This window comes from Saimiri boliviensis, chromosome 20, assembly GCF_048565385.1.
Source record: "Saimiri boliviensis isolate mSaiBol1 chromosome 20, mSaiBol1.pri, whole genome shotgun sequence".
NCBI classification, from domain to species: Eukaryota; Metazoa; Chordata; class Mammalia; order Primates; family Cebidae; genus Saimiri; species Saimiri boliviensis.
In genome coordinates this window covers 22,296,187-22,308,845 of record NC_133468.1, presented here as the reverse complement: position 1 = coordinate 22,308,845, position 12,659 = coordinate 22,296,187, and the positions used below count along the sequence as shown (strand labels likewise).

The window sequence follows — 12,659 nt, the reverse complement described above, 5'->3', positions numbered from 1 at the left end:
TATGAGTGTGGGTCAACCCATATGGGACACACGGCTCTGTGTGTGTTCGTGAAGCACCACAAAAGCGCTGCCACTGATTCTGGGTTTACAAAAGCATTTTTTTTTTTTTCCAGACAGTCTCGCTCCGTCACCCAGGCTGGAGTGTAGTGGTGCTATCTCGGCTCACTGCAACCTCTGCCTTCCAGGTTCAAGCAATTCTCCTGCCTTGGCTTCCTGAGTAGCTGGCACTACAGGCACATGCCGCCATACCCGGCTAATTTTTTGTATTTTTAGTAGAGACAGGGTTTCCCCATGTTGGCAAGGCTGGTCTCGAACTCCTGACCTCAGGTGATCCCGAAGATCTGCCTCGGCCTCCCAAAGTGCTAGGATTACAGGCATGAGCCACTGTGCCCGGCCTGCAAAAGAGTTTTAGCAAGTAGGCAAATTCACAAGAACAAAATCCGTGAATAATGAGGATCAACTGTGTGTCTGTATATGCACAGAATAATTCCAGAAAAATACAGCAGATCAAATTTGGAAGAAGACATAAGAAACTGTGTGTTGCCTCTGGAGAGTGGGATGGGAAAAGGATGTTTATTTCATTCTTTGGATCTCACTCTACAAGTGAGGATAATATTTGTAATTTAAAAAATCTATAGTAAGGGCCAGGCTCAGTGGCTCATGCCTGTAATTCCTGCACTTTGGGAGACCAAAGTGGGCAGATCATTTGAGGTCAGACATTTGAGACCAGCCTGGCCAACACAGTGAAACCCCATCTCTACTAAAAATAGAAAAAATGAGCCGGGCGTGGTGGCACTCACCTGTAATCCCAGCTACTTGGGAGGCTGAAGCATGAGAATCACTTGATCCCAGGAGGTGGAGGTTGCAGTGAACCGAGATCTCACCACTGCACTCTAGCCTGGGTGACAGAGTGAGCCCTTGTTACAAAAAAAAAAAAAAAAAAAAAAAATCTATAGTAAAGGGATGGGCCTTTACCCAGGTAAGCTCAGCACAGCATGATACACTCACAGAGCTAAGGAACCCTGCTCTGCAGGAGGACCAGGGCCGGGGGTAGGGGGGGTGGGGGGTGGGTTTCCCCTCTCCTGAAAGAAAGGCCCTGCAACCACCTCCTGCCAGACACTTTTCACTTCTTTCTCCTAGGGAAGAGGACAGGGTCAGCACTAAGGTCAGCACAGGACGTGGCCCCACCTACAGAAACCAAAAGTCAGAACTTTAAGAGTCAGATCTATCAGCCTCACCTTCCACTGCTTTTCACAGATGACAGGCAGTTGGCCAGGGGCAGGAGGCGCTCAGAGGACAGAGGAAAACCACTCAGCAGCGAGAAACCTTGGGGCCCGGAAGTGACAGTGAAAGAAAACAGAAGTTTGCAAAGAAAAGTACAATGGAATTGCAATTAGACAGGGAAAAACAAAAAAGAATGGAAAAGGAAGAAAGAGAGGGAATCTGGCAGTTTTGTCCACTGGGTGGTGTACAGAGGTGGATTCTATGATTCATTTTCCCCCACAAATGAAAATAAGTTTATTTTCCCAATTATGAAAACACATCTAGGTTTGGAAGGATTTGTGTTGTTTGCTGTTTTTTGAGACAGAGTCTTGCCCTGTCACCCAGGCTGGAGTGCAGTGGTGCAATCTTGGCTCACTGCAACCTCTGCCTCTGGGGTTCAAGCAATTCTTCCACCTCAGCCTTCTGAGTAGCTGGGATTACAAGTGTGTGCCACTGCACCTGGCTAATTTTTAGAATTTTTAGTAGAGATGGGGTTTCACCATGTTGGCCAGGCTGGTCTCGAACTCTGATCTCAAGTGATCCACCTGCCTCGGCCTCCCAAAGTGCCGGTATTACAGGCATGAGCCACTGCACCCAGCCCAGGTGTGAAAGGATTCACACAGAACTGTGGGAGTGAGACTGTGAGCAAAGGGAAGAAACCAACTTTTCGTGCTAGGTACTTCTGTACCTTTCAGTTTGTTTGTGTTTGTTTGTTTTGAGATAGGGTCTGGCTCTGTTGCCCAGGCTGGAGTGTAGTGTCAAGATCTCAGCTCACTTCAGCCTCTACCCCCTGGGCTCAAGAGTTCCTCCCACCTCAGCCTCCCAAGTAGCTGGGACTACAGGCACATGCCACCAGGCCTGGCTAAATTCTTTCAGGTTTTGAAAACTAAAAACATATCTCACAATTCTTTTTTTTTTTTTTTTTTTTTTTTTTTTTTTGAGACGGAGTTTCGCTCTTGTTACCCAGGCTGGAGTGCAATGGCACGATCTCGGCTCACCGCAGCCTCCGCCTCCTGGGTTCAGGCAATTCTCCTGCCTCAGCCTCCTGAGTAGCTGGGATTACAGGCACGCGCCACCATGCCCAGCTAATTTTTTGTATTTTTAGTAGAGACGGGGTTTCACCATGTTGACCAGGATGGTCTCGATCTCTTGACCTCGTGATCCACCCGCCTCAGCCTCCCAAAGTGCTGGGATTACAGGCTTGAGCCACCGCGCCCGGCGCTCACAATTCTTGTACAAAATAGTAAGGTCTTACAATTAAGGCGTAGCTACCCTAGCAAAAGGTTACCTCTTGCTCTCCTGGCTTTCTCCCCCACCCTCTCTCCCTCCTCAGGCTGGTCCATGTCCTGGGACCAAAGACTCAACACTGCAGTCATCTGGCAGCAACCACAATGCAAAAGCAAAACTCCAAGGTGTCTCAAAAAGTCCAACACAAAATTACATTTCCCATAATCCGACCCCTAGGCATATACCCAAAAGAAATAGAAACCAGTGTTCAAGGCCAGGCTCGGTGGCTCACACCTGTAATCCCAGCACTTTGGGAGGCCAAGGAGAGCAGATCACAAGGTCAGGAGTTTAAGACCAGCCTGGCCAACATGGTGAAACCCTGTCTCTACTAAAAATATAAAAATTAGCCAGGCAGGGTGGCAGGCGCCTGTAATCTCACCTATTCAGGAGGCTGAAGCAGGAGAATTACTTGAACCTGGGAGACAGAGGTAGCAGTGAGCCCAGATCACATCACTACCCTCTAGCCTGGGTGACGGAACAAGACTTCATCTCAAAAAAAGAAAACAGAAACCAGTGTTCAAATAAAACTGGTACCTGAATGTTTACTGCAGCACTGTTCACAATACTAAAAGGAAAAATAACCTAAACATCCATCAGCAGATGACTGGATAAACATACTCTGGGATATACAATGGAATATTATTCGGTCATGAAAAGAAATGAAGGCTTGGCTCAGTGGCTCACGCCTGTAATCCCAGCACTTTGCAGGACCAAGTCGGGGGGATCATCTGAGGTCAGGAGTTCAAGACCAACCTGGCCAACATGGTGAAACCCTGTCTCTACTAAGAATACAAAATTAGCTGGACGTAGTGGCACATACGTGTAATCCCAGCTACTTGGGAGGCTGAAGCAGAAGAACTGTTTGAACCCAGGAGGTGGAGGTTGCAGTGAGCAGAGATCATGCCACTGCACTGTAGCCTGGGTGATAAGAGTGAAACTCCATCTAGGCCGGACGCAGTGGCTCACGCCTATAATTCCAGCACTTTGAGAGGCCAAGGTGGGCAGGTTACGAGGTCAGGAGATAGAAACCATTCTGGCCTTGGTGAAATGCTGTCTCTATTTTTAAAAAAAAAAAAAAAAAAAAAGAGCAAAACTCCATCTCAAAAAAAAAAAAAGAAAGAAAAAGAGGCCGGGCGCGGTGGCTCAAGCCTGTAATCCCAGCACTTTGGGAGGCCGAGGCGGGTGGATCACAAGGTCGAGAGATGGAGACCATCCTGGTCAACATGGTGAAACCCCGTCTCTACTAAAAATACAAAAAATTAGCTGGGCATGGTGGTGCGTGCCTGTAATCCCAGCTACTCAGGAGGCTAAGGCAGGAGAATTGCCTGAGCCCAGGAGGCAGAGGTTGCGGTGAGCCGAGATCACGCCATTGCACTCCAGCCTGGGTAACAAGAGCGAAACTCCGTCTCAAAAAAAAAAAAAAAGAAAAGAAAAAGAAATGAAGTACTGATAATGTGCTGCAACATGGACAAGGCTTCAAAATTTTGCATGAAGTCAACGATGCTAGACATAAATGGTCACATATTGTATGATCCCTTTTATATACAAGAGCGAGAACAGACACATCCATACAGATAGTAAGCAGATTCATGGCTGCCGGAGGTGGGGGTAGGAAGAAAAGGGAAGTGACTGCTTAATGGGTACAAAGGTTCCTTTTAAGGTGATAAAAATGTTCGCAAGTAGACAGAGTGTGCAGGTACTAAATACCAGTTGACTGTACACTTTAAAATGGTTAAAATCTTGAATTTTATGTTGTGGCATGAATTTTATCTCTTTTTTTCCCCTTTTGTGAGATTGGGTCTTCCTCTGTCACCCAGGCTGGCGTGCAGTGGCGTGAGTGATTTCAGCTCACTGCAACCTCCACTTCCTGGGCTCAAGCAATTCTCCAGCCTCAGCCTCCCATGTAGCTGGGACTACAGGCACAAGCCACCAACACCCAGCACTTTGGGAGGCTGAGGTGAGCAGATCACAAGGTCAGGAGTTTGAGACCAGCCTGGCCAACATGGTGAAACCCTGTCTCTACTAAAAATATAAAAATTAGCCAGGCAGGGTGGCAGGCGCCTGTAATCTCACCTACTTAGGAGGCTGAGGTAGGAGAATCACTTGAACCTGGGAGACAGAGGTTGCAGTGAGCCCAGATCACACCACTACCCTCTAGCCTGGGCGACAGAATAAGACTTCATCTCAAAAAAAGAAAAAAGAAACCAGTGTTCAAATAAAACTGGTACTTGAATGTTTACTGTAACATTGTTCACAATACTAAAAGGCAAAAACAACCTAAACATCCATCAACAGATGACTGGATAAACACACTTTGAGATACACAATGGAATATTATTCAGTCATAAAAAGAAATGAAGGCTGGGCGCAGTGGTTCACCTCTGTGATCCCAGCACTTTGCAGGGCCAAGTCGGGTGGATCACCTGAGGTCAGGAGTTGGAGGCCAACCTGGCTAACATGGTGAAATCCCATCTCTACTAAGGATACAAAATTAGCTGGGCGTAGTGGCGCATACCTGTAATCCCCGCTACTTGTGAGGCTGAAGTAGAAGAATTGTTTGAACCCGGGAGGCGGAGGTTGCAGTGAGCAGAGATTTTTTTTTTTTACCCAGCTAATTTTTGTATTTTTTTTTTTTTTAGTAGAGACGGGGTTTCTCCATATTGGCCAGGCTGGTCTCAAACTGCTGGCCTCAAGGGATCTGTCCATCTCAGCCTCCCACAGTGCTGGGATTACAGACGTAAGACACTGCATCTGGTTGTATTTTATCTCAATTAAAAAAACGCACACAACCCCATACTAGAAGTTGGGTGAATTACGTGGCCTTTCTGAACCTATAAAAGGGGCAGTGACCGCATAGGCTGGTTGTGAGGATCCATGTGATGTGTATAAAGTGCCTGGCATGGGGTCCAGCATGTAGAAAGAGAACGGTAAGGAAGGAAGCCAGAGCCGCTGCGATGCCGATGATCCAGGACACTGCCAAGGCCAACTCACCTGGAAGCCGTGGGGTTTCCATGCTGTCAGATTATTCTTTTAATTAAACAATAGGAACAACAAAAAGACATTGCGGGAGGGGTGCTGTACGTATGAAAGATTAAAGAAGAGGGTGGATCAACTACATTTACAGCAGAGTGATCGCTATACTATATTTATAGATCAGTTCTATCCTGTGTTAAGGTAGTAGACGCGAACAATGAACTCTGAGAGAGAGAAGGTGTCTTTGCCAGGCGTCCACTGGGCAATGACGGAAGGCTCATGCTTGTTCTGCCTCCTCCTGTGGCCTGCAGACATGGGCTCTTGGCTGAGCCCTGCTTTATGGAGCAGAAAGGGCTGTAGGTAGATGAGAAGATCCCATCCCTGCTTCCTATCCTTTTTTTTTTTTTTTTTTTTTTTTGAGACAAAGTTTTGCTCTTGTCGCACAGTCTGGAGTGCAGTGGCACCGTCTCAGCACACTGAAGCCTCTGTCTCCTGGGTTCAAGCAATTCTCCTGCCTCAGCCTCCCAAGTACCTGGGATTACTGCACCCACCACCATGCCCGGTTAATTTTCGTATTTTTAGTAGAGATGGGGTTTCATCATCTTGGCCAGGCTGATCTTGAACTCCTACCTCAGGTGATCCACCTGCCTCCACCTCCCAAAGTGTTGGGTTTACAAACGTGAGCCACCATGCCTGGCCTGTCTATCTGAAAGCAGATTTAAAAACCTAAGACTGACAAGTCGGGGGGAGGCAAGAACCCCAGCTCTTCTTATCTCAGAATAATTTGGTACCAAATTAGCAGATCTCCAAACTTCCTGAGGCAAGGTGACCCCCCTCACTGTGGCCCACAATGGCCTGGGGAGAGGGGAGGAGGGAAGAATAGGATTTCAGGCTGTCATGGAAACTTTTCTTCCCTCTGGTCTCTGGAGCATATGGCAGGTGTCCTGAAAAATCCGTTCCTGCTGCCCTGGGGCTGTGCTGCCCTCAGACATGTGGGTGGGGGCGTCTGCCTCTCAGTCTGAAACGCCCCCTCCCTCCACCACGGCGGCAGCAGCACAACGGAGTCTCCAGTGTGTGCCTCACGTCCCAGCTCCCCAGACAGACAATCGGGGAGAGCTTCCATGGCCCCATGGAAATATAAGTCCCCTGCCCTCAGCAGGCCTCGATGCAGCCCACAGGTCATAGACAGCAGCAGCAGCCAATGGCCATGGCGTGGATTTCTCCTGTGCTGCTTGAAATACAAGGCCCAGCATGCCCTCCACTGATGGAGATGTCTCCCAAGCCCCACAGATGAAAGGGAGCTGTATATTGATTTGGGATGCTGAGACAGACTGGACACCCGGCAAGACTGGCTCCCATGTGTAACAAGGGAATCCAGTCAGCCCAAGGTAGAGAAAAACCACCAAATGTGGGTCTGTGAGCCCAAAGCAGCCACTGGGATCACGAACATGCAGGCAGAAGGTGCCAGTGTGGAAAATGAGATGGAATTCTGAAAACTCTTAAATCTGTGCTTCTGGAACTGGGTGACTGTGCCCACAGGGTTTATGGCAGCTTGCCAAAAGCACACAACACCACAGAAGTAAGTGGGTGCCACAGTCCTGCAGCACCAAGCAGGATGAAGGATGGCAGCGTTGGGAGGTGAAATGTGTAATGAAATAGGACAGAAACAGGTCTCAGAGGAGAATGTAAAATCTGACTGTCAAGAATACAATACCAGATGCAAAAGAAATGTCCAAATTGAACCTGGCCACTTTGAGCCTGAGGCCTCTGGGGCATTCCATTCCTCTGCATTAAGGGCAACCTAGAGAAGTGTAGAGGCCTGGCTCTCAAGAAACCCTTAGCTCCATTAGTTTCACTGATTCCACAAATTGTTTTTGAGGTCTTATTATGTGCTAAGCTCATTTCTATTCCTGAAACCTGCTATCCATGGGGGGTGGTGGTTGCTAATTCAAAGCACACCACGCTGAGGGTGTGTATACTCGGGAAACCTCACCTGCTGAGGGCAGTGAGGGAAGGTTTTCACAGGGGTGTAGAGCCTGAGTGATGTTTAACCAGAACCAGGTGGGCAGCGGGAGGGAGCGAGAAGTGACCCAGGTAGAGGAAACAGCAGGTGCAAAGCTCTGTGACAACAGGGGGCCTGGCCAGTGTGGCTGGAACCCAGGGAGTGATGAGGACAAAGGCACAGGTCAAAGAGGCAGGAACTCAAGGGTTGGCGTTTATCCTAAGACTGCCGGTAAACCATGGGGTGATGTTAAGTGGCAGGGTGACATGGCAGAACTGCGTTTTAAGATCATCCAAGTAGCAGCGAATTAATACAGTAATCCCTACCAAGGCAGACAGACAGATGGTCAAAGCTATGCTGTGTTTTTAGTGAGGCCTCTTTGGAAGGTGCAAACCCCAAGAGGGCTGTGCCCAGGCCTGGTGACCACAAAATAGGTCCTGCTTAGGTCCAAATCAAGCTGTCACATTTCAAAACGCCTCTAAGAACAGTGGTAGCTAGGGTTCCCCTCCTAGTCCATTCAGCTCCCCCATACTGAAAGCAGGAGACAGGAGGTTAAGGGCACAGACTCTGACATCACACAGCTCTGGGATCAAATCTTGTCTGCTATATACTATCTGGGCAGCCCCAAACCGGCTGCTTCACCTCTCTACGCCTCTGTAAAGTGAGGTACACTGAGAGTATCTGTCTCCTAGGGCCACTGTGTGGATTAATTGAGACGAGCTGCTAACATCCTTATTACTTGGTCTGGTACATTATAGATGCTAAAAAAATGTTGCATCTAAAAATGTTGATGCTAAAAAGCGCTCAGTGAAGGATGAACACAGAAGATGTGCAAAGATCGTCGAGATGTAAAGTAATCTGGAAGCAGCCAGGCGCACTGACGTGAGGAGACCGCATAAGTGTGGAGGAAGACATAGGTTTTCGCTTACTTGCAAGTAGGAGGCAGGAGATGGCCACACTGTAGAGCTGCTTGGAGGTGGTGACATTGTAGCGATCCATGAAGTGGTCCAGCAGGTAGACAGCCAGGTGCCGGGCTGCAGGGCAGAGCTGGCAGTGGCTGCTCAGTAGGGTCAGGATGTCCACGAAGAAGCGGCGGCTCTTCAGGAGTGGGGAGTGGGCTCGGAAGGAGGGCAGCTTCAGTTCCTGGAGGACAGGCAGGGCGGAAGGGTGACGGTCAGGGCTGCCTCCCCAGAGTCTCAGCGGTTCCAGGAAATGGGACCTCAAGGCCTGCCTGCTGACTGAATGGGAGGCAACGATTCCCTCCATACCCTGATCAGTTTTCCTGCAAGTCCCAGGATGGCAGCCCCTCCTGGGCTATCTCCCATCTGCTTTCACTAAGCTCAGGCTCAATAACTATCGGAGGCTTAGAGGATGAGAGAGGAAGCCAGTCATTCCTTCCCAGCGGAAAGGTTTGCTATTTGAGATACACAAGGCCGTAAAGGAATAAAGGCCTTGAGGTCAGAGGTCTAAGTCCAAATGCTCCCCTGCATCCACCCAGGGTCTGATCTGAATTAACACTCCCAAATTCTGGTTCCACTATACAGCCAACTTGTGTGACCCTGCTCATCTGCCATCACCTTTGTTTTCTCCTCAAGAGCTGAGAACTAAGTTTAAAATGTATGCAAAATGCCTACCACACCTGTGACCTCTCAGGATCCACAGATAATTCTTTCTGAGGGCAGGATTACGAGGGATGGGTTTTTGAAAAAAATTAACCTCAAAATGTTGTTGAAATAATAGTACAAGGAACTCCCAAATACACTTTACCTCAATTCCCTAATTTTTGACATTTGTCTTCTTTCTTTTTTCTTTTCTTTTTTTTTTTTTTTTTGAGACGGAGTTTCGCTCTTGTTACCCAGGCTGGAGTGCAATGGCGCGATCTCGGCTCACCGCAACCTCCGCCTCCTGGGTTCAGGCAATTCTCCTGCCTCAGCCTCCTGAGTAGCTGGGATGACAGGCACACGCCACCATGCCCAGCTAATTTTTTTGTATTTTTAGTAGAGACAGGATTTCACCATGTTGACCAGGATGGTCTCGATCTCTTGACCTCGTGATCCACCCGCCTCAGCCTCCCAAAGTGCTGGGATTACAGGCTTGAGCCACCCCACCCAGCCTGTCTTCTATCTTTCTACATGCATATACATTTTTTTCTAATGGTAAGTTCAGACATCATGATACTCCCACACCCCCGAGAGGCGGCTAGGTGAGTTTTACTTCTACTTTGCAATTTATTTATTGCCACATTACCTTAATTGATTTGCTGAACTCAAGAAAAACTAATAAAAGAAATATCAAACCAACAAAGATTTTTACAACATAAAAATGAGCTTATATGCAGTATCTATCATATTTACCATTTAATCAAAGTAGATTAGACACTATTTGTGTTTTTTTTTAGATTTTTTTTTTTTTTTTTTTTTTTTTTTTAGAGAGGGGTCTCCCCCTGTTGCCCAGGCTAGAGTGCAGCGTAGCAATCGGAGCTAGCAGAAGCCTTGAACTTCTGGGCTCAAGCAATCCTCCCACCTTGGCTTCCCAAGTAGCTAGGACTACTGGCGTGCATCATAGCACCCAGCTAGTTGTTTCTGTTATTTTTTTTGTAGAGTCAGGGGTGTCATCGTGTTGCCTGGGCTGCTCTCGAACCCCTGGCCTCAAGCGATCCCTCCCACCTTGGCCTCCTAAAGGGCTGGGATTACAGGTCTGAGCCACCACTTTCAGCCTAGACATTACTTGTTTAGAAAATGTCTTTGCAACATTTTGCCGAAGAAGGAAACTAAAAAGAGTTAAAATTGAAGGAAAACAGGAAATAAGTTAACAGAAAAGGAATGTGACTACTCAGTAATGGCAGGCTCACTGGGGGATGAAATTGAAACAAATTGGTGCCCTTCTTCTATACAATGCCTCCTGGGTTCAAGCAATTCTCTGCCTCAGCCTCTTGAGCAGCTGGAATTACAGGCACCCACCACCACAACTTGCTAATTTTTGTATTTTTAGTAGAGATGGGATTTCACCATCTTGGCCAGGCTGGTCCTGAACTCCTGACCTCTTGATCCACCCACCTCGGTCTCCCAAAGTGCTGGGGTTACAGGCGTGAGCCATTGCCCTGGCCCTAATGCCTCTCGCTTAACCCTGGGGCTTACTTAACCAGCAGCAGATCCAGGACTAGAAAGAGATATCTGCTCAATCATTCATTCCTTCAAGAGCTATTCATTCATCTATTCATTTCACTCAATAAGTACAAGTACCTTCTCTACACTAGCCGTTATTCTAGGCACTGGGGATACAATATGGAATAAGTTAGACACAGACCTAAATATATGACTTACAATTATAAAACTCTTTTTTTTTTTTTTTTCTGAGACAGAGTCTTGCTCCGTCACCCAAGCTGCAGTGCAATAGCATGATCTTGGCTCACTGCAACCTCCGCCTCCCGGGTTCAAGCGGTTCTCCTGCCTCAGGCTTATGAGTAGCTAAGACTACTGGCAGGTACCACAATGCCCAGCTAATTTTTGTATTTTTAGTAGAGACGGGGTTTCACCATGTTGGCCAAGATGGTCTCAATCTCTTGACCTTGTGATCTACCCCCCTCAGCCTCCCAAAGTGCTGAGATTACGGGTGTGAGCCACCACGCCTGGCTTCAATTATAAAACTCTCAGAAGAAAACAGGAGGACATCTTCATGACCTTAGATTAAGCAATGGTTTCTTAGATATGACACTAAAAGAAGAAGCAATCCAGGGAAAAATACTTAAGTTGAATTTCAAAACTTAAAACATTTGTGCTTCTAATTACACCATCTAGAAAGTAAAAAGACAACCTGCAAAATGGAGGAAAATATTTGAAAATCATTATGTTAATAAAAGACTGTATCCAGAACATATAAAGAATTCTTACAGCTCAAAAATAAAAAGACAAACAACCCAATTTAAAAATGAGCAATGAACTGACCAACAAACATATGAAAAAGTGTCCAACATTACTAATCATTAGGGAAATGCAAATTAAAACCTCGATAAGATATTACCTCACACTCATTAGAATGGTTGTTGTAAAAAAAAAAAAATCAATACAAAACTGAGCCGGGTGCAGTGGCTCGCACATGTAATCCCAGCACTTTGGGAGGCCGAAGTGGGCAGATCACGAGGTCAGGAGATGGAGACCATCCTGGCCAACATGGTGAAACCTCATCTCTATTAAAAATACAAAAATTAGCCAGGTGTGGTGGCGGGCGCCTGTAGTCCCAGCTACTCAGGAGACTGAGGCAGGAGAATCGCTTGAACCCAGGAGGTGGAGGTTGCAGTGAGCTGAGATCGTGCCACTGCACTCCAGCCTGGTGACAGAGCAAGACTCCATCTCAAAAACAAAACAAAACAAAACAAAACAAAACAAAAAACTGAAAATATACAAGTGCTGGATAGGGCCAAATTGGAACCCTCATATACTACTGGTGGCAAAGTAAAATGGTGCAGACACTATGGGAAACAGTCTGGCAACTCCTCAAAATGTTAGGGTTCTCACATGACGCAGCCATTCCAGTCTTTGGTATATACCTAAGAGAAATGAAAACATACGGCTGCAAAAACCTTGTATATGAATACTCACACCAGCATTATTCGTAACAGTTCCCAAGTAGAAACAACTCAAACGCTTATCAAGTGATGAATGGATAAACAAAATGTAGTATATCCATAAAATAGAATTTTTTTTTTTTTTAGATTTTTTTTTTTTTTTGAGGTGGAATCTAGCTCTGTTGCCCAGGCTGGAGTGCAGTGGCACCATCTCGGTTCACTGCAACCTCTGCCTCCCGGGTTCAAGCAATTCCCCTGCCTCAGCCTCCTGAGTAGCTGGGATTATAGGTGCCCAGCACCACATCTGGCTAATTTTTGTATTTTTAGTAGAGATGGGGTTTCACTGTGTTGGCCAGACTGGTCTCGAACTCCTGACCTCGTGATCTGCCTGCCTTGGCCTCCCAAAGTGCTGGGATTACAGGTGTTAGCCACTATGCCCGGCCTCATACAATAGAATATTATACATGTTATAATAGGGATGAATCTTGAAAACATTATGTTAAGTGAAAAAAACCGGTCATAAAAGACCATGTATTCCATTTATATGAAATGCCCAGAATAGGTAAATTC

The 12,659-nt window shown here is 46.9% G+C and overlaps 1 protein-coding gene across 1 annotated transcript in view; it reads right to left on the bottom strand.

The window, feature by feature from the left end:
* Positions 1–12,659, bottom strand: part of CCNJL (cyclin J like) — a 65,220-nt gene that overhangs the window by 20,068 nt on the left and 32,493 nt on the right. Inside the window, exon 3 of the mRNA XM_003934754.4 lies at positions 8,455–8,668. Within this exon, the coding sequence (XP_003934803.1) occupies positions 8,455–8,668 (214 nt within the window). The remainder of the gene's footprint in view (positions 1–8,454; positions 8,669–12,659) is intronic.